The sequence below is a fragment of the Carassius carassius genome, chromosome 12 (genome assembly GCF_963082965.1).
Source record: "Carassius carassius chromosome 12, fCarCar2.1, whole genome shotgun sequence".
Classification (NCBI taxonomy): Eukaryota; Metazoa; Chordata; class Actinopteri; order Cypriniformes; family Cyprinidae; genus Carassius; species Carassius carassius.
The window spans coordinates 28,942,913-28,968,898 of NC_081766.1; the positions used below are offsets into that span (position 1 = coordinate 28,942,913).

Below are 25,986 nucleotides of genomic sequence, written 5' to 3' on the forward strand. Positions count from 1 at the left end.
AACATCCAAAGTAGTTTGACCAATAACATGCAGATATGTTACATAATCAACCAATCGTGGCGTGTGATAAGGTGAGATTTACAGAGAACGATCAAAGTAATGCAAATACACGTACATGCTAGGTGTTTGTTTGTACATTCAACTTGAAGTGTCGCTGCGCACCAATCATTTTATGACACCAAAGTACCAAGAGAGTGATTTGAATGCATAAGGAGCCGTGCTCTGCTCTCTATAGCTCTTATGAATGCCATACAATGATCGATCTGCAAAGCACAAACAGCCAAAATCTGGATATTTTAGGCAATATAAAAATCCTGGCAAGGACGTGTCCTGGGAAAATGGCTCATATGGTCACCGTATAGTTTCCTATAAGTATTGTTATGGTGCAAAAAGTCAAACTTCAGAGGCATGTCATCAATAAGCTTTAATGGAATGTAAATGTACATCCAAGCTTAGCTGCAGGAATCTGCGAGGGCAATGGACAAGAACATTGGTGCAGGCTAAGAAATAATTACCCTTGTATGGTTGTCTATATACAATAAACATTATAGTGCTGTCACAATGAATGATTAATCCAAGTGATTAATCAAAAACTAAAAATGAAAAATAACTCATAATCCTGATACCTTCTTGATTGATAGCTTCCTGTATTCGCTACATAGGTCTGCTATGTTCAGTGTTCGGGAGAAACGAGTTACAAAGTTATAGCCTACTTATCACAACATTGTCAATCGCGTCGTCAATCGCAAACGATAATTTATTAAAACGTCTCGCTACCGAACTACCTAAAGTTGCTTAATTTGTGGAGGACAAAGAGAAAGCACTCATTTGGGAAATGAGCCAGTAGTGAGAAATAATAACTTTTAAGTAGGGTCCATGCCATTTTTAAATGGGTACCAGTGCATAAACAGTGCCTGAACCGATGCTTAAAAAAAAAAGCCACAAAAAAACTATGGATAACATTAAAGATCATTACAAATATTTAAAATAAATCCATAGCTTTCACCTTAGATGCTCTCATTTCCCAAGTTGTGCTTCCCATAATATAAGGCTAATAAATGTATTTCACAATCTGGGGCATTATTTAATACAAAACCACACATAATGTTTCTACTGTATCTCTGTCACTCACTCTGATATTTAGTTAAGATGTGTGCTGTCTGTCACTGTCTTCAATCAGTTCTGTGAATTACTGTATGCTCATTCTTTATAAAGTAGCAACAATGTCGTTTGTAAAGTACAGTACTGTGCAAAAGTCTTAGGCACATTAGGAATTTCACCCCAAAAAAGGGTTTTAAGCCAGTTATTTATATCTTTTGCGATTTTTAATGCACAAGCAGTCTGACACCGTCAAATGAATGTTTGTATATGTAAACGGATATTTTATAGTGACACACTACAGCAAAATATATAAATAACTGGCCGAACACCATTCTTTTACATTTACATTTATTCATTTAGCTGACGCTTTTATCCAAAGCGACTTAAAATTGCTATGTCAGAGGTCACATGCCTCTGGAGCAACTATGGGTTAAGTGTCTTGCTCAGGGACACATTGGTGTCTCACAGTGGATTTGAACCCAGGTTCTTCACACCAAAGGTATGCGTCTTTTTATGGAGCTAAATGCTACAGCCCCGCTAAAAAAAGCCTAGCGACACCCGTGCTTCTTATTGTGAACATTTCGGAGAACCAGGACAAACATTTCAATCGATCGCTCAGGCATTTAAAAGGCACTGAAATCTGCTTCCTCTTATTCGGTTCGGTGCATACCGGTTCCATACCCAACCCTACTTTTAAGAAATAGATTTTTTGATAAACGAACCCAACACTGGCTATGTCCTTGCTGGAGTGTGATGTGATTTGTGTCATGTGCAGGTGCGATGGATCGCGTACAAACCAATAATGTGTCGGAATGGTATATGTTTATACTTCTCATCCAACTATAATCAAATTCACTCCATCCGGATGGCGCGATTTATCTGGATAAGTTTTTTTTTTTTTTTTTTGAATGATGACGAGCCGGAATGAAAACAAGTCAAAATGAAATAGCATTAACGAAGCTATTTTTAAAATGTAAGGAGTAGACAGTACAGATACTTGCGTGGAAATGTAAGGAGTAGAAGTAAAAAGTTGGCTGAAAAATAATTACTCAAGTAAAGTATTGATACCCAAAATTTCTACTTAAGTAATGTAACGAAGTATTTGTACTTACTTTGTACATTACTTGACACCTCTGCATATTTATGCTTAAAACCATATTTAGCATACAGGTAACATGTTTCGTATCTTGGCAATGTTTCTAAGATGGAAGAATGCAGTTTTTGTAACATGGGAAATATGGTTTTCAAAAGACAAGTCGCTGTTTGACTGTAGAGGAAATAACAGTACATCCGTCTAGTTGCAAACTGTGTTCTGTTTTTTGGTCCAATAAGTAATATCTCTGTCTTATCCTAAGTTAATAGGAGAAATGTATTGGTCATCCAATCTTTTACATTTTTATTACACTCTGTTAGCTTAGATAATTTAGAAGTTTCATCTGGTCTCGTTGAGATATATAGTTGGGTATCATCAGCATAACAGTGGAAACTAATCCCATATTTTTAATAATATTATCAAGGGGCAACATGTATATTGAAAATAGAAGAGGACCTAGGACAGATCTTGTGGCACCCCATATTTTACTGGTGATAAATTATATGATTCCCCATTTAAATAAACTAAATGGTAGCGATCGGACAGGTAGAATCTAAACCATTTTAGAGCCTGCACTTGAACACCTGTATAGTTTTGTAATTGATCTATGAGTATGTCATGATCTATGGTGTTGAACGCAGGACTAAGATCAAGTAAAACTAGCAATGAGATGCAGCCTTGATCTGACGCAAGAAGCAAATAATTTGTAATTTTATCAAGTGTAGTTACCTGACTGAAATTCTTCATACGGATAATTTTTTTTGCAGGAAGGAGCTCAGTTGAGCAGACACAACGTTTTCTAAAATTTTAGACATAAATGTAAGATTTGAAATGGGCCTATAATTTGCCAGTTCACTAGGATCTAGTTGTGGTTTCTTAATAAGATGCTTAATAACCGCCAGCTTGAATGGTTTTGGGACGTGACCTGAAGATAACGATGAGGTTATAATATTGAGAAGCGGTTCTTCGGCTACAGGTAACAACTCTTTCAGTAATTATAGTGGGTACAGGATCTAATAAACATGTTGCTGGTTTAGATACAGTGATAAGTTTATTTAGCTCTTCCTGTCCTATATTTGTAAAGCACTGCAGTTTATCTTTGGGTGCGATGGATGAAACTGAAGTATTAGTGCTAAATAAAAATCTTGGATTGTTTTAGTTATTTTCAATAAGTTTGTAGATATGCTCAGCCCTGGCAGTTTTTAGAACCTGTCTATAGCTGGACATACTGTTTTTCCACGCAATTCTAAAAACTTCCAAGTTAGTTTTTCTCCATTTGCACTCAAGACTACGAGTTACTTTCTTGAGAGAGTGAGTATTACTGTTATACCATGGCACAGTACATTTTTCTCTAACCTTTTTAAATTTGATGATGGCAGTGGCTTCTAATGTATTAGAGAAAATAGTGCCCATGTCGCCAGTCATTTCGTCTAGTTTACTATGTGTATTTAAGGGTAAACATAGCAGTTGAGATAAATCAGGCAGGATATTTGCAAATCTGTCTTTGGTGGCTGGAACAATAGTTCTGCCCAGACGGTAACGCTGAGACATATAGTTTATATCAGTGATACGCAGCATGTACATGTATGATGCAAGGAAATGGTCTGTAACATCATCACTTTGAGGTCCGATTTATATATATCAGTAAGATCGATTCCATGCGATATCATTAAATCTAGTGTATGATTAAAACGATGAGTGGGCCTGGTGACATTTTGCTTGACTCCAAAAGAGTTTATTAGGTCAGTAAATGCAAGTCCTAATGCATCATTTGTATTATCAACGTGAATATTAAAATCTCCGACAATTAGCGCTTTATCAACTGTAACCAAAAGGTCTGAGAGGAAATCTGCAAATTCTTTTAGGAATTCAGTATACGGCCCTGGTGGTCTATACACAGTAGCCAAAGGAAGAAATACAATAGATTTATTTTCCATGTCTGACAGTGAGACATTGAGACATTAATATATTGTAGCAACACCTCGGCCACGACCAGTCTGACGGGTCTCATGCTTATAACAGTAGTTTGGTGGAGTGGACTCATTTAGACCAAAATAATACTTTGGTTTTAGCCATGTTTCAGTCAAGCAGAGTACATCAAAACTATTATCTGTGATCATTTCATTTAAAATAACTGCTTTGGGTGTGGAGTAGTCTAATTTAAAAATCTACTATCTACTTTAAAAATGGTTTTTGTTCATTAATTTAAAATTTTTTCTGGTTTAATAACGATAAGATTTTTTTCTAGATCTTACATTAAATGTATATTTTGATCCCACTATTCGGGTAACAGACACAGTCTTAAAGGCAGGGTAGGTAATACATGTATAAACAACTTTCTTCCAAATTTGTTTAAACTTTCTATATATATCAATGCATAATTAAAATGTAAGTACTCTGATAAAAAGAGTATAAAAATCGAGTGACTCTAGACCGTTAAATCTGTATTAAACACAGCTCATTATTTCCATTTCGGGACGAAACATAGGATTTGCTTAGGCGACTGTCACTCTCTCGCAACCATGGCAACCACCCTTTTGCCACACATGACCTGCCCACTTGCGCGTGCACGTTTGATTTGAGGAATTCAACAGGCAGTGTCCTAGGAATACCAAAACAATGGCAGAGAAACAGCAAGCAAATTTCACAGTACCAGCCTATGCAGTTAGTGAAGGCAAACCAGGCAAAAAAAGGAAGACTGTAACAGTACAAGAAAAGGCAATGAACAAAAAGTCTTTGGATAAACAAAGAAATAAAACGCGAGTTTATATCGGTGTGGCTTTCCAGCGATGGCGAGAACTGAGGGAACTCAAGGGGCTGAAAAGTGACTCCTTGATGGCTTTATTTCTGCTGGACAGGTAAATCTTTCTTTTTGTATTTTGATCATACATATTTTTTTCATGAAGCATGTGTCATTAGCACACGTAGCTGCGTAATATAGCTAACATAACATTACTTAGCGAGCCGTAGTAGAGGCTTTGGAAGGAGCCCAGAAGGGAGGGGTTGGAGTGAATGGAAATAATGAGCTGTCTTTAAAACAGTCGTGAGAGGTCTACAGTCACTCGATTTTTATACTTTCCTTTTCAGAGTACTTACATTTTAATTATGTATTGATATATAAATAAAGTTTAAACAAATTTGGAAAAAAAGTTTTTTATACATTTTTTTTTACCTACCCTGCCTTTAATAGATTGGACAGCACAAGTACTTCTATCATTTAAGTGGGTAGAATTAAAGTCATCATAATATTTATTTTATATTTGGCTTACTAGTCATATGGAATGGAGTGTCCTGGAGATGTTATCCGAAATAAGTTCTGCTCCGACGAAAAAGCCTAGGATGCTCCAAAAATAAATTCCAATTGTTAACAAAAAGCAGTTTTCTTTACACCATGACAATAACCATTCATTTAAAGCAACAAGTCCTTGAACCTTTCGTGTCCTCGTCGATAAGTGGGCAGTGGTCCTGACATGATGATCTTAGGCGTCGTGATCTTAGTCGTCTCGATCAGGCTCCTGAAGTCCCTCTTTTAGTGTCTTTGTTTGCCGCAGCGTGGTGTTGTTAACCCCGGTGTGAAGCATGACCGCTCTGAGACTCTCGTCTGCCTTAAGGATCATGGGTATCTGTGCAGAAACATTGAGAACATGAGCACCAGGGAAACAGTGAGTGTGCACTTTACCTTTGGCTAACGTAGCACAGACATGCCGAACAATGGAGTCTCCGACGATCACAGCGTCGCGTTCTGCACTGAATGCAGCTCAAACGTGTCCTCACCTGCAATCAAAGGTAGACATACATCTGCCATTAAAGCAAGTAACAGTGAGTAAAGCAATTGTAATGTGTGTGAATAGAGTATTAGCAATGCACCTGGGATTAGCGGCAACCACACTGGCAATGCTAATAGGCTATAAGCTAAATGGCGGACCTGGGAAATCAAAATAAAACTAGTGATAACAAGGCACTCTGATTGTTTTTGTTGTAGAATATGATAGAGGATATATTCACACGGTATAGAAATGAAAATTATGGTGTATAAAATATATTTTTAAGATAAAAAATTGCAAATAAAAAATAACGTGACGGAGCTCAAATGCAATACACACAGCAGCAACAAACAGGAAGTGAAACTGAAAGTAAATTTCAAAGTACAGTAGCATTCTACTGTAATGTACAGTATTTGAAGCAGTGCTGTCTAAGGGCCCAAAGATCATGGGCATCCAGTATGGTATTCCGGCCTTGACCCTTACGCACAGATTGTTCCAGATTCTCAGAATCTTTGGATGATATTATGCACTGTAGATGATGATAACTTTAAACTCTTTGAAATATTTCTCTGAGAAACTCTTTTCTAATATTGCTCCACTATTTTTTTGCCGCAGCATTGGGGGAATCGGTGATCCTCTGCCCATCTTGACTTCTGAGAGACACTGTCACTCTGAGAGGCTCTTTTTATACCAAATCATGTTGCCAGTTGACCTAATAAGTTGCAAATTGGTCTCCAGCTGTTCCTTATATGTACATTTAACTTTTCCGGCCTTTTATCGCTACCTGTCCCAACTTTTTTTATAATGTGTAGCTCTCATGAAATCCAAAATGAGCCAATGTTTGGCAAGACATTTCAAAATGTTTTACTTTCAACATTTGATATGTTATCCACATTCTATTGTGAATAAAATATACATTTTTGAGATTTGTAATTTATATTTTATGTAATTTATTAATTTATTTGTAATTTATTTTGTCTGACTTTATCAGTATGCTATTTTAAGTCACAGATGCTTCTGCCCGACTCCCAGCCCTTCTTGGTCATGCAAGATCACAAGTTAACTTTGCAACAGAAGTATCACGAAAGGTACGGCATGTGCAATTGTGTGAAAGTGATGTTCTGTGTTTGTACTACAAACTGGATTAGAGTGCAAAAGTACGTATGTTACATTGCAAGTTTGTGTTTGTTGTTGTATTTCTGTGGATGTAATTTGATGCATTTATGGCTTTTTGTCATAAATCAATGTTTGTCATAAATGTATAACTTCAATTTTTGCTAGTGTTTTGCACAACTGTGTTTCTGGCTGTTTCTCCAAAAAATAAAAAATAAATAAATAAATAAAATGGTAATAATATAATAATATTCTGGTAATAAAACTCTTTAGAGAACCAGTTGTAAAGAGATCCAGATCCAGACAGTGCAGTCATTCATGATGTGAGGAAGTAGCCTCCTGCTGTTCTCTATTTGGTAAACCACTAAAGGTTTTTTTTTAATGAATAGATTGAATGTGTGTGTGTTTGTGTAATAATAACTTTTAGAAATAAATGTTTTAAAGAGTAAAACTTTCTTATAAACAGGCTTATGTTTGTTTGTTTGTTTGTTTATTTGGATCCCCATTAGCCACTACCAAGGTAGTGGCTATTCTTCCTGGGGTCCAACAAAAAAAAAAAAAAAAAAAAAATTACATTATATTAATCCATAACAATAAAAAACCAATACAATAAAACATACAAACCCCAAATTCATTCAAAACATCAACAATCAGCAATTTACTGTGTACTGTACCATTAAATATTTCTTTAACAATTTTTTAAACCTAATTTTACTTGATAAAAAACATGTAATATCCGATGGCAATTCATTCCATATTTTCATTCCTCTATACATTACAGTCCGTTGTTTGACATTAGTTTTTGAAACAGGAAGCAAAAAATATCCCTTTAATGCATGCCTGGTGTTAAAATTATGACTAGCATTACTATACAAAATACACTACACTTGGATCTCTCGATACTGAAATGTTTCTTATAAAACATAGCAGAGAAAGAATTACCCTGTCCTTCACCAGTAGCCAACCTAAAATGTTGTGCATTCTTATAATATTAACCTTTCTCTTACAATTCAGAATTAGTGTTGCAGCTCTATTCTGGACTAACTGTAATTTTTCTAAATTTTTACTTGATGTACTTGACCATACCACTGGGCAGTAGTCTAAATGAGTAAGAACCATTGTTTGCACAACTTGAGAGATGCAATACTGTGGTAAAAATTTTGCACATCTCTTAATAATTGATAGGCCTCTTCTTCCCATAACTGTTACCATATTTTCTGTCTGTTTTAACCACTTCAGCCTACTGTCTAGAATAACTCCAAGAAGTCTAACTTCCTCTACCTGTTCAATAGGCACACTCTGTACAGACACATTTCATTTTGGTTTAAGTTTAAGTTTAGAATTTGATCCAAACACAATACTTTTAGTTTTTGTCAAATTTAAAACCATCTTATTATTCCGTATCCACTTTACCACTAATTGTAACTCCTCATCTAAATCCACAGATAATTTATCAATTGATTGCGCTGGTATATAATGTTGTATCATCTGCATACATAACTGCCTTTGCACGCTTTAAAACCAAAGGAAAATCATTGGTAAAAATAGAAAATAATAATGGTCCAACACAGCTTCCTTGAGGAACACCACATTGCAACTCTTTCACTTTCGAATAACTTCCATTATAGAATACACATTGCCTCCTATTAGTCAGATAACTTTTGAACCAATGCACAGTTTGAGAAGTAAATTTATAACATTTCAATTTTTAGTAATTTATGATCCAGTACATCAAATGCGGAACTAAAATCCAACAACACTGTTCCTATTAAATTATTATCATCAATCGATACTAAACAATCATCTGTTATCTGTGTTTTATCTGTTTTTTTTTTTTTGTTTTTTTTTACTTAAGGACGTGAAATGTTGAATAGTAAGGTTTCTGAAAAAGCAGAAGCAGAAGTTTTAAATAGCCTACACCTGAAAGAAAACCGCAGAATGTGGGTATAAATGTTGACAATTTCCATATATATGAAAATAACTCTCTATAACCATGGAGACACTTCCATTTAAAAGCCAGACCAGTCATTCACCATAACCTACCAAAAAAAAAAAAAAAAAAAATAGGCTTGTTCGAGACGCGGCTAGCTTTGCCTGAAATTTAGGTGAAAGTAGGCTGCTACAGTGAGGGGAGGAGTTAAATAATTGCAGTCAAGATGGACAGATTTGACTTCTTGAATTAGAGCCAGAGGTGGGTAGAGTACCCAAAAACTGTACTCAAGTAAAAGTAAATGTTTGTGTGCGTGTATAAATTTCATCAGCCTTTACTCCAATTTATGTAATTTATTATAAAACCCTGTCTGTTTACTTAAGTAACAGATATAGGTGTCATGCCATAACATATTTTTAATACGACTGACTTTATATTCAATGTGAATTTAACATTGAAAGTTAATTTGATATAAATATTGCTACTAATCTTTCATTGTTCAGAAAGAGAGCAAATAACATTTACATTATTAAAGATAATTTTCACTGACAGTCTAGATTTCAATCACTCTCAGAAACTCCCATTAAAATCACTGAAACTGTTAACACTGTGAAATCAATATCTTAATTAAAGATTCGTACACACATCTGCACTTTGTTGTTTCTGACGAGAGAATTCGCCAGAAAGAGGTATTCAGTCAGTGAGCCAGTGAAGGAAGCACCGGCATTTTAGCGATGACTCATCTGAACGCCTCTGATTGGCCAATGCTTTAATAAGCTCAAAAGAATCATGTGTGATTGGTTATAATGCGCAGCGCTGTATAAACGCATCTATCTCTGACTCAGCGCCAGCAAGCGATCACAGATCTGAATTTAGCAGCTGATGACGTACTAGCACCGGTGTGATTGTATTAAAATTAATAAAATCTTAATCGGCTATTTTTTTGTCTTTTGGAAGCTGCATTCAACTTGACTCCCCTCTGTTATAAGCCACACACGTACAACAAACTAATGTCACAGTGGTATCGTGTACTGTAATCGAATGTAGCCCAAGTTATTACCTGTTAAACAGTAGACAGCACACGTGGTGTTCATCTAATAAGGATCTCCATCGCTAGCAAATAATAGCCTTTGCAGATTTGCTTTCAATTCAGTGCAGTTCCAGCCACGTTTTCAACGCTGCTGATGTTAAACGTTACAACTCTGAGTGAACCGCTTCAGTCGCTCAGCGCGTGCGGCAGGGAACTGAACGACTCATTCAAACTGATTCATGGACCAATTCACTCGTTTGCCAATTGGTTTGATCAAGCCTTTGAACAGAATTGACTCAAAAGAATGAATCATTCGCGAATGGGCATCGCTCATTGGCCAGAGAAAAGTGGACGGCGCGTTTGGAATAAACTGAAGCATTTATAACATTTATTGCATTAATAAAGTAACGAGAGGAGCGTCGCCCACAGTAACGAAGTAAAAGTACAGATTTTCCCCCAAAAATTTACTCAAGTAAGAGTATAAAGTACCCATCTTTAAATATACTCCGAAAAGTATTAGTTACCCCAAAAAATTACTCAAGTAAATGTAACGAAGTAAATGTAACTCGTTAATACCCACCTCTGATTAGAGCAGACACCTGTGTTCAAAGGCGGATATTGCGCTATTCACACTTATGCGTTGTGTTGCTGATAAACATGATATCATATCCTTTCTGTTTCTGTTGGTTTTATGTGAAAACAAATATAAAGAACAAGACACGCAAATTACTTGCTATTCATTCCATTCGAAAGATGTATTTATCAATCATTTTTACTGTAATACAAACCAAGGGTGATTCTACCTTCGTTTTAAGGGGCCTCAGCCCCCAATGAGAATACATATACACACACACACACACATATATATATATATATATATATATATATATATATATATATATATATATATATATATATATATATATATATATATATACACACACACCCACACAGTATTGCTACTGTGCTGCATAGATTGGTATGACATTTGAAAACTGGGTAAGCCAAATGCAAGTCTTCATGATCTGACACACACACACATACACACACACACACACACACACACACACACACCTAAACCTACACTCGTTTACTGTACAAACACAAAATTTTACTATCTGCATTTCTAGTGAAACCCTCTTTCCTTAGCTCAAGTATGCAAACCTCTTTGCCTCATGCACTGGAATATGTATTACACTGAAAAGTTACATTTTCAAATGAAAATGGCAGCATGATCATTTAAAAAGTATGCTTTCATATGTGCTTCATTTTCACTGGAGGAAACCTGTTGTGTGATGAGGGGTGAACACAGCAAAAACTTTTTTTTTGTAAACTGTATGAACTGCACAGATGCAGATATTATAGTAGAAGTGTTGGGTAAGTTACTCAAAAAAAGTAATCCACTACAAATGACTATTACTTCTTTAAAACTGCGATTTTATTACATTACTGATTACTGCATTTAAAAAGTATTAATTACTTTACTTTCAAGTTACTTTCAAGTTTACTTTACTTTTCAAGTTATCCAACCTATAGCTACACTGCAAAGAGAAACTCAGAAATACAGTATATCTAAAGAAAGCTTCTATTATTACATGAAGTTAGTCATGTCGAAAACAAATATTCTCTGTTAAAATAATCCTTGAATTGTTTTCCATGTCTAAGTCTTGAATTGTTATGCCGACGCGGCTTAGGCCTAATGCAGCAGATGATCTCATTCTAATTAGTCATTTATTTGCACTTATACTAATGTCACTGTGACATAAACTTGTACACATTCACTTGTTGAAATTTCCCAAACTATAATGCCAGACTAAAATATGTCGAGGTCAACATTTTGAAATAATCATACGAACTGAAATACGACCTTTGCATCTAAATTTTGTAGTACTCAGAAATGTTGCATTTTAGCTCACATTCTCCAGTGATTTATTATAGGGCATACTGACGCGCAAAACATGATTTTTACTTCATAATTTTTAACACTGCATTTCTAACTTAAGTAACTTATATGTATTGGCATAAGTAACTGTAATCAAATTACATACATTTAAAATGTAACACATTATTTTACTGCGTTACCACAAAAAATAATTAAATGAGAGTAACGCATTATAGCAGTCTATAGCAATCAATCAATGTAATGAATTAAACTTCCTAATCGTCGGGAAGAAGGAGGCGGGAACCGGCGGACAATCAAAATGAAACTTTAATTACAAAACAAACACAAAACAGCGCACCAGCCCCTCACGGACGACTGGTGCGTGCAAATAAAAACCAAAACACAACTAAAAGCCCAGGCCTGGTCCTCTCTCCTCCTTCACTGTCGTCGCTCCAGTTTTATATCCTTCCATCTCCTCCGTGGGCCTCGAGACCGGCGGGTCGAACAGGTGTAGCTCATCTCCAATCACTCCACCGGCCTCGCTCCCACGTCCCTTGGCCCTGCCCCACTCGACACATACCCCCATCGCCCCTCGCAGGCCGGGGGGTACTCCCGAGACTGCGCTCTACTCCCCCCCCCCCCTCCCTCCGGGGGGGACCGCTCACGGGGACCTGCGGGAACCTGGGGGAAGGAAAGACGAGGCGAGAGAAAAGGAGATGGAAGGAGGAGCGACAGAGACGAGAGAGGGGAGAGAGAAAAAAAAAAAAAAATAAAATCCGGTTCCCAGACGCACCGCTGCTCGGCCCTCCACCAGCTGGGTGATCTCCTCCGCGGTGCCTGGCGGTGGCACTGGACGGCCCTCGGCGGACGGCACGACACTCCTCCGCCGCCCGGTGGACGGCGACGGCTCCTCCGGTTTTGGGCAGCCGGCAGGAGTCCCCCGTTCCCTGCTCCTCCCCGTTCCGGCGGATGGCAGCAGGCTCCGGCCACCTGGCGAACGGCACAGACTCCTCCGCTCCCTCACGGACGGCAGCCGCCCCTCCCTATCGTGGGCGGCCGGTAGCGAGCTCGCCCGTCCCCGGCAACTCGCTCCAGCCCACCGCCTCGAGCGTCCATGGCGGCACACTCCTCGCCTGCTCGTTGGCACCGCGGATTCACCACAGCGGCGAGGGATCTTCAGCAGCGCGTCCCTCCTTCTCCCGGGCTTCGGCACCACTGTAATGAATTAAACTTCCTAATCGTCGGGAAGAAGGAGGCGGGAACCGGCGGACAATCAAAATGAAACTTTAATTACAAAACAAACACAAAACAGCGCACCAGCCCCTCACGGACGACTGGTGCGCGCAAATAAAAACCAAAACACAACTAAAAGCCCAGGCCTGGTCCTCTCTCGTCCTTCACTGTCGTCGCTCCAGTTTTATATCCTTCCATCTCCTCCGTGGGCCTCGAGACCGGCGGGTCGAACAGGTGTAGCTCATCTCCAATCACTCCACCGGCCTCGCTCCCACGTCCCTCGGCCCTGCCCCACTCGTCACAATCAATAAACACAAACCTTGTTCTCTGTTTCTCGCACCACCGTGGTCTGCGATTGAAAAATGAATGCACTGAAAGACGGGAAGAGTCTGCCGCCGTTTACATATGAAATTTAAATTCGTGTACTGGAGCTGCAAAATTTTAGGGGGCTGAGTAGTCATTATATATAACCCCCCTAAAATGGCCTAGTGATGCCAAAAATTCTAACTTATTTATTATTATTATTATTTTATTATTATTAATATGAGAACTATCACATCTCAAACAGAGAGAACACTGTTATTGTGTTTGGGAAAATGCATGCATAATTTAAACATAATCACATTATATCTGATTAAAAAAATGTTTTAGAAGAGAACGCTTTTGTTTAGAGCAGCAGGGGGAGAGCAACAGCGCTCGACAGAAAAGCCAACTCGCTGTCGTGAGAATGTTTTTGCTGAATATCGGCGTGACATCAGACCAAACCAGACCGCCCTCAGACACATTTCTAAACGGCATGCATCTTGTGGTGATCACCAGTGTCGGTTCATTGTTATGTCTCAGTGTAAACATTGAGGTTACTCTGGTTTTTTGTTTCCCCTTTGGGGTGGCTTCAGTTGTGTTTTGAGTTATAAATAAAGAACCCTCATCTGCTTGCACTTGAGTCTTCGCCTCTCACGATCCGTGACAACATTGCCTGACATTTCAGTCACTCATTCTCAAACTTAATTGCAGTCAACCAAATATAACATTTACACTGTTTATTTTAAAAGGTCCGCGGTGAAATCAGTGTGCAGTTCCCAAATATATATATTTTTTTACGAATGTGAATTTTACGTGAATATTGGAACATGAGTGAAGTAGGCTATAAAGCCATGTCTAGGCTACATAATAAACCCAACCAAATAATAAAAAAATTGAAATATTTGGATTCTGGTTGAGAGAGGCTTGTGAGCGCAATGCCATTTCAGCTTTTCTTGACATTTGTTTGCTGTTTATAATATGGCACTAGCTTAGACTGTGATTATAGATATATTATAGTTATATACAGAGCCGGCTCCAGACAATTTTGATTGGTGGCGGGCAATGGGGGTCCTGGTCATTTCAAGGGGGGTCCCATGAAAACCAACAAAAAATACAGTGGACACGGCTAATAACTGTATATTACTGCTACTAAACAACAAAAAACAACACAGCATATCAACTACTATGTTTTTAATTAATCAATTGCAGTTTGCAAACAATATGCTCAAACTTTAAAGGGTTGGTTCACCCAAAATTTTAATTATGTTATTAATAACTCACCCTCATGCCGTTCCAAACCCGTGAGACCTCCGTTTATCTTTGGAACACTGTTTAAGATATTTTAGATTTAGTCCGAGAGCTCTCAGTCCCTCCATTTAAACTGTGTGTACAGTCTACCATCCATGTCCAGAAAGGTAAGAAAAACATCTTCAAAGTAGTCCATGTGACATCAGAGGGTCAGTAAAGAATATTTTGAAGCATCGAAAATACATTTTGGTCCAAAAATTGCAAAAACTATGACTATTCAGCATTGTCTTCTCTTCCGTGTCTGTTGTGTGAGATTTCAAAACACTGCAGTTTAGTGATATCCGGTTTGCGAACGAATCATTCGATGTAACCGGATCTTCTTGAACCAGTTCACCAAATCAAACTGAATCATTTGAAACGGTTCGCGTCTCCAATAAGCATTAATCCACAAATTACTGAAGCGGTTAACTTTTTTAATGCGGCTGACACTCTCTCTGAATAGGGCCGTGCAGAGACCTTTGGAGGGGCAGGTGCTCAAAGTATAAAAGGTGCACATGGAACAAGGCTTTAAATGGCGCCGTTCAAAATATCAATACAGCAATATATTGTGATGCATTCCTTGCTGATTCGCGTATCGATATGGATGATTATGTACTGATACAGCAGCATATGCTTTGATGCAGTTTTGAAAAAGAAACAATAGAGAAGACAATTTTAAGTTTAAAATAATAATAGCTCTTTGATTAGAAACTGAAATGTCTTAAATTGTCCCAACCTGATGGCTTTTTCTGCTCTGTTCTACAGAATAATTAAGAAGAGTGGTTATAGTAAAAACTTTAGAAAACACTTGTGCCTCTACATTTTCCTCTTTCTCACCAGCCTCTGTCTCCTGGCTTGCTGTTATCTGCTCTCTTTCTGTCACTTGTGCCTCTACATTTCCCTCTTTTTCTTCCTCTATCTCCATCTCCTCATTTGATCTATTACTTTCCACTGTCTGTCCATCTAGGAACAAGGCTCAATTTATAATTTCAGCATTAATCTATTATTTTAACCATCACTATTACTCTTGCACCTAATCAATAAGTCCACCTTAAATATTGGTACAAAACATAAAAAAACTGATACACTGGAATATAGTGATTAATATTATTATTACTGTTGTAGTTTGAATTGAATACCTTTGCAATGTAAACAAATGACAGGCTACATTTGTTATTCATATTCTTCACACTGCACTTTGATTTCAGGTATATTATGAATTTTTTATTGACATTGATATTTTTACATTTATTTCCAGAGAGATATTATTGAGTTTACAGGCTAAAGTGGTCTTGCTGTTGTAAACACGGTTGCTATTGTAGAAAATTTTTTTTACGTCACATTTAAAATATAATTATATTTAAATTCATTTCAGAATTGTTTTTATTTTTATAATGATAATTCAGAGAATGAGAAAATCTGAATAAGTCTTTCCAGTGTTGTGATAATTCTTTTTAAGGCACTCTACTTTTTAAAAATGAATAAGTACTGTAATATAATAAAAGTTTTGTCAAATAACATAAAAAAGACCAGACCCCTCGATGCCTGTGAAACTTTTCTCCCTCAAACAGCACGCTAGTGTTACTTCTACACTACAGGCTACACACAGCAATATAAACAACATATCTGCATGTTCTCACATCATCACATCGTCCTTGTAAAATAATCAGTAAATAAACATCAAAATCACTTCGCTGAGAATGAAACACCCCTTACCAGCTGCCACGGTGTTGAAAATATCCTCTAGCAATTAAAAAATGCGCGTGCGACGTGAGGAATCGTCCCGGTCGGATGAGGTCGTCGTCGTCAGGTGAAAAGTCATCATGTTGGTAATTTTATTAACTGCGCAGACTCAAACTGAGCTTCATGACGTAGATGTCACATGAGCAACCTGTATGTCTTCTAATCGCTGTGCCAAGAGAAATCTGAATCACCCACCGAATCTTGCAGAGAAGGCGAGCGTGAACAGGAGCAAATTTTGATAAGTATTCTGAATAATTATCTCCCTTGGCTTTATGCCTTCACGTCCCCCCGATAGCCTCATAGACAGTAAAAGATTGCCCGCGAGCTTCTCCTCCTGTCCATACGGTAATTTCTCTACTGTACGACAGAGAGTCGCTGGTTATGACGCAATCGTTAGCCTATTTTTTACAAAAACTGCTTCTATGGGACCATAACGTAAGGTACAAGGTAATGGAGCCTTTTATACATTTTCGTGTTTCTTTAGAAATAATTAATGGACAAATGGAGTCTTTAAACACCTCAGGTGTAAAGTTATTCGCTGTCAAAGTGACGCCAAAATGAATGGGAGTCAATGGAATGCTTACAGCAGGTGGGGGTCCGATAGCCAATGGCGGCGCCCAGGGGTGATTCAAAAAAATATGAAACCCTGCCCCCCCAGTTGACCCGCGCTTATAACAGTAGCACAGAATCAGTTCAGAATCAATCACCAAAAGAATCAGTTCAGTTCAGACGCTCTGTGAGTCAGTCTGCTTCACACTGAATCACGCATGCGCAGTATCATCAGCTCCTCGGTTCTCGAATCGGACGCGTCTGACAGAAACTGTTCTCAGTTCAGTGTACGAATAAATGTCGAAATAATGATTATTTATTATTGTTCTGCGTAGTTTGAAGAGAAACATTTTTTTTTATCTTTATCCCGTATATATTTTTTAATCAGGAAGAGGATGGGGGGTCAAGGCATTTTTTGGCAGGGTCTTGAGACCCCCCAAGACCCCCCCAGGCGCTGCCGGTGGTTATATACCGTAATTCCTCAAATAATAACCGGTAGTCAAATAAACGCCGGGCCTCTTATAGTGGCCGGGGGCGTGGTCAACACTGACAAATAAAGGCGGTCTTAAATAAAGGCCGGGGGAAAATTTGTGCAGCAGAGCCAGATAACGAACGTACACGCCCACTGCCGGACCGTTTCTCGTTCTCGAGTCAAGAACCGGTCGCATCGGTTTTCGGATTATCAGTACACTGTACCGAGAACCGTTTCTCTCAGACGCGTCCGATTCGAGAACCGAGGAGCTGATGATACAGCGCATGTGTGATTCAGTGTGAAGTAGACTGACACGGTCTGAACCGAACTGATTCTTTTGGTGATTGATTCTGAACTGATTCTTTGCTAATGTTGTGATCTCTGTCCACTGGAATGCTATCACTTTTAATTTAAAACGGGTTATTTAAAACAATTACTTATCAAACAGACGGAATTAGAAATAAAGGCCTGCCTCTAATAAAAGCCTGCTTCAAATAAAAGCCTGTTACCTTCTGCAGTTCAGGTAAATAAAGGCCCCGGTTTTTATTTGAGGAATTACGGGTGACATTTTATAGCTGCTTTGTCATTATTGTTCCGTAATATCGCTAAATGTAAATTATTTGTTGTGAACTGAAAGGAAATAAATAGGCTAAATAATGTTTATGTTTGTAAAGGTTTCCTTATTTTTACAGATATTTACATAAAAATTATGTAATTGTTTGCAGTTACAAGGTTGACTGGTGTTTTTGACCTGATTTAATTTCTCTTTGTCATAAATTCAATGATATGATTGTTTTCAGCAGCCACATTTATCAAGTAGAGTCATTCGTACGATAAGATTGGCAGCATATGAATGTTTCATGAATCGCACGTGAACACTGTCCTAAGTTGATTTGTGCGCACTGATCCGCGCTCGTTTCTACGTTAGATCGATAAATGAGGCCCAAGGACATGGCCAGGAACTAAGTGAGCTGAACATGTTCCCTCCCGGTCACCGCAGTAGGAAATAACCATAATGAGATTTCTTCCGACAGTCTGTTTCGTTTTCATGTAAGGGGTGTGTGTTCGTGAGAAGGAGCAGCTTGTTTCCCAGGAAGGAAACGTAGTGTGTGAGGCAGAGAAAGGGCGTCGAGAGAACCGCTCTGCGTGACTGTCTCTCACTAAAATAATAATAAATATAAAAATAACCTGTCTTTCTCTGAGCGGAATTTAATGAAGTAAATTGAAGTAAAGGACTAAAATACGAGATCTACGGCATCAGGATCTACAGCACTTCACTTTAAACAAATAACAGGCGAGTTGTTAGCGTATTAGATTAGTAATGCAGCATACACTGTAAAATTTTGTCAGTTAAACTGTAACGTTAACATCAAAACTAATGAGAAGGATGTTATGAATCAACGGAGCAGCATATTAATGGTTAAGTCAGGTAGAAATAGTTCCTTAAAGTAACAATTGCATGTTTACAGCTGATACTGTATCTATCCCTCTGGAATCTTATAATTGTTATGTCATTGTTATTAATTTATGCATAATATTTCTTCACTGAAGGCCTAGTATAGTGAAAACTAGTAGTTAGTTAGTTGGTACTGTATATATTATAATGATGTGGTTCGCGGAGTAATACAGTTATTAATTATTTAAATAATTGCCTGATTATTAAAAAATATTTAGTTTCCTTAAATGTACTTAAAGTATGGTAAATTAATATAAATTTATTAATTCGCTTTTTTATTCATAAACTAAATTATAAACATATTTACTATGTAACAAATCTCTTGTATCCAAGTGGATTATTCTAAAATGTGTTTAGGAAGACTACATGTGATTTGCATTCTGTATTTGCTTTCCAACTTGCCAGTTTTTTCCTGGTCAATTCCCAGGTGTCCTCAACCTGAATTTTGTGTATTGTTGCCATCCTGTTTGTTTTGTGGATTCATTGGCAATGAAAATCTTGGGTGGTCGAAATTCCATTCCCTACAAAGCATGGACAGAAAAAAAAAAAAAAAACATGCAGGAAAACATTTGCTTAACTTGCTTTTCTGGTTTCATGTTTACAGAGCTTAATTTGCAGTCTTCCGCCATGGCAACAAATAATGGTGAGTGTGTCAAACCTTATCATTTGCAACCTGATCCAGAAAGGACTCTGTTAAATTCCTGTTAAACAGTATCTAACAAAGAAAGGCTTTCACATGACATTGTCAGTTGATGTTCTTTGATACTCTTCTTTAATTCTCTTTATTTAAACCAGGTCACCCAATTGACCTCCAACCACAGAAAAATGCAATTCATCCCACCCCTCCTTATAGCCAGGGACCAGGTATACCAGGCCAATGGGAATCGGAGGAAATTTTCTAAATTTTATCTCCCTTTCTCACTCCTAATTTTCTTCCCTTTGCAAGGTCAAGTGCCCATGATGCCAGTTCCACAAAGACCCGCTGGCTGCCCACCAGGACTGGAGTACCTGACCCAGGTATATCTTTACTGTTGCGTATGAACAGCACAGTGTGCCACTGTAGGCAAATATGTTTTTGTTGTTGTTGTTGTTGTGTGTGAAATGAGATGGTATCTTCTCAGGAAATGGTAATTCAGTTTGCATTGGTTTCCTGAGTTTTAAAATGATGAAGTCCTATTGGAAGAACTGTGTATTACTTATGAAATACTTTGGAAACACTTTAAAAATGAATATCATGCCATCCAAAGTTCTAAAGATGGTACTCAGCATTTATTCCCTTTTTACAACACAGATTGATCAACTTCTTATACAGCAGAAAGTTGAGCTGGCTGAAGGTAATTTTGTGATGTTTAAGTTTTTTTTTTTTTTCACCTGATATTATTTGAATATTTTGCAAGTTCTTTTAAATTGAATGACTAAAATGTCCACAACAAAGTTTAATAATTCCAGTATGTGTGTGTGTGTGTGTATATATATAATCAGGAAAACTAACTTCAGGCGATGGCTCGGCCATTATAACAAACAAAAACTTAACCCAAAACCCTCTAAGTTGCCTAGAAAAAAGACAATAAAAGAAATAAATTACAAAGGACTTCCCTCCCTCCTTAACTAACCTTAAAAAGGAGAAACGGATGTTCAAATGAAAAAGGCACACTCCCCCTACATTCCTCAAACAAAAGAAAATGAATTAATTAGTCCAAATTAGTCCATCAGAAACACAATACTAACCAAAACACAAAAAGATCACACAGATTAATTTCTCTTTCTACTAAGAAACACTTCACTTCCTGGGAAAACAGGAGGAAGAATTAATACCAGCAAAACTGAAGTCTTTTTGCACTCCACAGATTACAAATATCTGCTCAAGAGTAAAAGTGTGACAGTTTTTTTCTGGATCATTTAACCTTTTTGAATCATGTCCATGATTGTCATAGCAAGTTCAAAAACCTTTACCAAGTTTGTATAATTCAGATGAAGTAAAAAGTTATAAAAACCAAAACATACTGTACATTTGTATTGTTTTTTTTTTTTTTGATCAAAAATGTGAAAATGGAACCAGAGGGTTAATACAAATTTTATTTTTAGGTTGAAAATATATTCTACTGAAATGTATTCTACTCTGGATACTTTTTGTCACTATTATAAGCGCCTCAGCGAAAGTAATTGACCTTGTTTTTGTGTAACATCTATAATCTGTAATGTTAAACTATCCAAACACACTTCGATGGAGTTAGACAACAGCAAGGGCTTGTCTGATAAAAGTTGCCAGACAGTTGCAAGACAGTATTGGCTAGTAACCAAGGCAGTTTACCGATGGGTCAGTTAATGAATCTTACTTTTATATTAATATTTTTATTTTGTCGTATCACAGTTATATTGGGCTGGGAGACCAATAATAAGTACATGGTGAAGAACAGTATGGGGCAACAGGTGTTCTTTGTGGCTGAGGAAAATGACTGCTGTAACAGACAGTTCTGTGGACCACTGCGCTCATTCGTCCTCCATGTTCAGGATAACTTGGGACAGGAAGTGATGACACTCACTCGTCCTTTGAAGTGTGGAAGCTGCTGTTGTCCCTGTTGCTTGCAAGAGGTAATACATATTTTGGTTCTTGAAGTCATATTCTGTTTTTGTAACTCACTTTAATTCAGGTTTCAAAGCCATTGATTTGAAACTCATGCTTCATTGTTAAAGATATAAGCTGGTTGAAAGATTGTAGGTTCACACTAGATTCATGTGGATTGTAGATTCATGAACTATCATCATTGTACTGTTTGTGTAGAAAAACAAAAGATGCTTTGGATGAAATCATTTTACAATCAATATGTACACTACTGTAGAAAAGTTTGGGTTTGGAATGATTTTTTTGAGTTTTTGAAGAAATTCTCCTAATGCATCTTAAATTTGAATTAAACTTTAAATTATTAAAGGGGTCTTATGGCATTGCTAAAAAGAATATTATGTTGTGTATTTGGTGTAATGAAATGTGTTTATGCGGTTGAAGGTTCAACAAACACATTATTTTCACATTATATGCCCCGCCTTTCTGAAACGCATAGATTTTTACAAAGCTCATCGGTCTGAAAAGCAAGGTGTGCTCTGATTGGCCAGCTATCCAGTGCATTGTGATTGGTTGAATACCTCAAGCATGTAACGGAAATGTTACGTCCCTTAACATACTGTGACGCAGTCTCCTGGCACGACTGGACAAAAACAATAAATCCCATTAAAAACAAGGCATTTGTTGCATCTAGTGGGGACATAATTACTGATTATAATGACTTATACTGTCTTTTTACGCGTTGCATTAGCGTATCGCGTCAGGTAAACATAAAACCATGTCTGCATTTGTGATCGGAGAAACGACAAACAACAAGCACTACTCTAAACTGCTCAAAACTTGCATTTGTTTTCTCAGTGGCAAATTCTTCAGATATAAAAAAACATACTTACAGGCTGTGTCAGAAGTGCCAGAGTGTCCTTGCAAAGTTGGAACTGCCCCACTTTATAGAACAGCCTTTGAGTACAGATGCATTGTAGGCTATTCTGCAGGTTCAGGAAACAGTCCTCATCCTCCATAAAATGCACTGCACACATCTGAATATTTGGGTTAAACTGTTCTGGAACAGTGTTGTAAATGCAACTTTACTCTTTTGCAAGGTAAAACAAAGTAGTTTCGCTTTCACAACGAAACACACAGTGTCACACACAGGGGGCTTGCGGCAACCACATGTGATGACCCCAGGCTGGACTCCGCTTTGTCCTCAGTGAAAGCAGATCCAATATATTTCCTCAGCAACCAGCATGGATCAGCTCTAGGCATGACAAAGCGGATACTGTTCTCTTTTGGAAGGCCAAACAAATAGTTTCACTTTCACAATGAAACACACAGCATCTCCGCAACATGGCGGCGGCGGCAACAACAATACTTCAGCGAGAATTAAAGTATTGCCTTCTTTCTTTGCGTGAACATTTGGACTATGTTATGCAAATCTTACCACACAGTGACATAGACATGTGGGGGCATGTTTAAACAAGCCGTTTTGAGAGGGCGTGGACTATGGAGGACCAAGAGTGCCACTTAAAAATAAAATGAAGAATCAATTTATTAATTTAATAATTCAAACATAAAAATGCATATTAATAAATTACTTTGTGTTTTTTAAAAGTTGTTTAATAAAAAAATAGATTTAAAAATATATGTATAAATAGACAAAATTAAAAATATTTAATTCATGTTTTAAAACGTGAATTAATAAAATAATAAAAAAGTAGATTAATCTTTTTAAATGCATATTTTAAATGCATTTTAAATGCATTTGGCAGTTGCTTTTGTCTCTCTATTTGCAAATTGCTTTTCTAAAAAATTCAATTGGACAGTAAACACGTGGGAGCAACCAATTAACTTTTGCCTCGATTTGACGAGCCAACCCCTCTCTCGCTTGTAAATGTAACACGCACTCTCATTGGACAGTGAGAAGAGCTTTACGTCATTACCCCGTGAGTATAAAGACTGATTCAAGCAACACAAAGTGTGAGGGGAATCTGAACATGTTTGGAGAGGGATTGTGGATGATTTGTTAACTTTAGCTGATTTCTGCGAAATAAATTCTCTCAGTTATCGTGGGCCGACACAAAATACGGCTTTGGCATCTCACAGCAGAACTTCCGGCATCATCTCCAGCAGTAACGTTACAGTCTTTCTTCGCTGGCCAATTATATAATTTGATACTATAGGGCTTGGCCGTCTTGACATCATTACTTGGCGTGGCTGCTATGTTGTTGACCTCTTTTACTGCTACTCGGACTAGTGCACAGTATTTAGACGTCCTCCCTGTCAGCCATGTGTCTTAATTTGATTAATAAACAATCTATTTCAACCATGGTAAACCGTTGCTGTATTGTGGGGTGTAATAGCACAACACATAATCGCCATGGGGGAAAAAAATGATAATGTATTAACTTTACACAGCTTTCCTGCTTGGAGGTGCGACCCACGAGACCAAGTAAAGTATAACATCTGAATATTAATTTATATAGCTTAAGTCAACATTGAAAATTGAAAATTAGCAAAATTTCCTGGGTTACTCATCCAAAATACGGGAAAATTTCAATATTCATCTTTCTGTTGCTATCCCTCTGCTGACAGAAAAAATTCATACCACAAAACTGCTGCATTAACTAAGCAAGTTGTGAAACTAGGTCTAACGTGACTTTGCTTACAGATTGGCGTGAAATCGTGCTCTCACAACAATCACGCTGTTATCTTAAAAAGGCCAAACATCATGCTAAGGTTGCTTTCAAGTAAGCAAAATGATGCTTTGAAAACATCTGTTTTGCTGGAAGGGCAAGGGGGTAGCAACAGGACAACAGTACAGAGACTGACAGGTCCGGTGGAAGGACTAACGGCATATTTTACAGAAAAATACTAAAATGGGAAGACAGCGGGTAAAGAGCTCAAATACATGGGAACCCTGGAAAAAACGGGAGGGTTGACAGCTACTAACTACACCTTTGAAACGCATAGTTAAAAGTACATGTGTGAATGGTTGTTAGCACTAACGGTTACTAAACTAGCAGCTAGGTGGAGCGCAGTTTACCTTTGTCCGGATTACTGTATTCCCACTGTTTGTCGGCTTTATGATATGCAGCTCCTGAACCCATCCATTTGTGAACTGCACATGAGACTCCAATGACTTGTAGCTTCAGAGCTGTTCTGAAGTGTAGGCGCTCAAAAAAACAAACAAGGTAGCCAAAGATATCTGTTATTAAAAAAATGCGGCAGCAAGTCATCGTCGGTGCTCCACTGTTTGTCGGGAATTTCATATGGAACCAAACCGTTAAAAGTGCTGATTTTAACTGTCCACATGGATTTTGTCCATTGTCCCTGGCATCCGTATTTAGCATATCCCTTTAAATCTCACAAACTTTTCGCGATTTTAACATCTTATTTCTTTCTCCCAACTCTGCTTCTTTTCGTTCGACTTGCTGTATGTTTACATTCGTGAGGCCATCAACATGGCCACCACATCCCAGAATGCAATGCGGCACCCAAGCCCTATACTTTTTTTTTGTATTTTAAAAACTACATTTCAACCACAGGACTGTCATTTGTTCTGACATTAGTCCATTATATACCACAGGACTGTCATTTGTCTGCATTTATCAAGAAGTTTGTTAATAAAGTCAGTTTATAGTTGAGATTCACTGCATAATCATCTTGGCCTGCTTTAGAAACAGTCTGCAAATTTTCCTCACAGTACAAAACGAAGTTCAATAATTCTTTCTAATTAATGTTTATGCTGCATGGCTATAGTAAAATCAATATTTATACAATCTTTACAGTTTGACAATGTGTTGTATTTAAATGTTAAGTCTTTTTATTTAAAACACATCAGACGTTTTACCCATGTGGTGGAATTGTTATGTGATCCCTGACTCATCACTCACTGTGAAAGCGCTTCAAACCTTTCTCCAATTTAAATTTACTACAGGTGGTTTTGAATCATATATATATATATATATATATATATATATATATATATATATATATATATATATATATATATATATGTGTATATATACACACAGACTGATATATTTAAAATGTTTATTTCTTTTAATTTTGATGTTTATAACTGACAACTAAGGAAAATCCCAAATTCAGTATCTCAGAAAATTAGAATATTGTGAAAAGGTTCGATATTGAAGACACCTGGTGCCACACTCTAATCAGCTAATTAACTCAAAACACCTGCAAAGTCTTTAAATGGTCTCTCAGTCTAATTCTGTAGGCTACACAATCATGGGGAAGACTGCTGAATTGACAGTTGTTCAAAAGACGACCATTGATCTCTTGCACAAGGAGGGCAAGACACAAAAGGTCATTGCAAAAGAGGCTGGCTGTTCACAGAGCTCTGTGTCCAAGCACATTAATAGAGAGGCAAAGGGAAGGAAAAGATGTGATAGAAAAAAGTCTACAAGCAATAGGGATAACCGCACCCTGGAGAGGATTGTGAAACAAAACCTA

At 37.5% G+C, this 25,986-nt stretch overlaps 1 protein-coding gene across 3 annotated transcripts in view; it reads left to right on the top strand.

Annotated features, from left to right (window-relative positions):
• si:ch211-71m22.1 (uncharacterized protein LOC100149582 homolog) overlaps window positions 1–25,986 on the top strand; it is a 106,020-nt gene that overhangs the window by 72,975 nt on the left and 7,059 nt on the right. Inside the window, exons 1-4 of one of the 3 annotated variants that reach the window (XM_059564051.1) lie at window positions 19,490–19,599; window positions 19,752–19,973; window positions 20,248–20,290; window positions 21,328–21,548. In XM_059564051.1, the coding sequence (XP_059420034.1) occupies window positions 19,597–19,599; window positions 19,752–19,973; window positions 20,248–20,290; window positions 21,328–21,548 (489 nt within the window). In that variant the 5' untranslated portion in view covers window positions 19,490–19,596. Of the gene's footprint in view, window positions 1–19,489; window positions 19,600–19,751; window positions 19,974–20,247; window positions 20,291–21,327; window positions 21,549–25,986 lie in introns of those variants that run through there. The other 2 variants (XM_059564053.1, XM_059564052.1) reach the window with 2 other exon arrangements.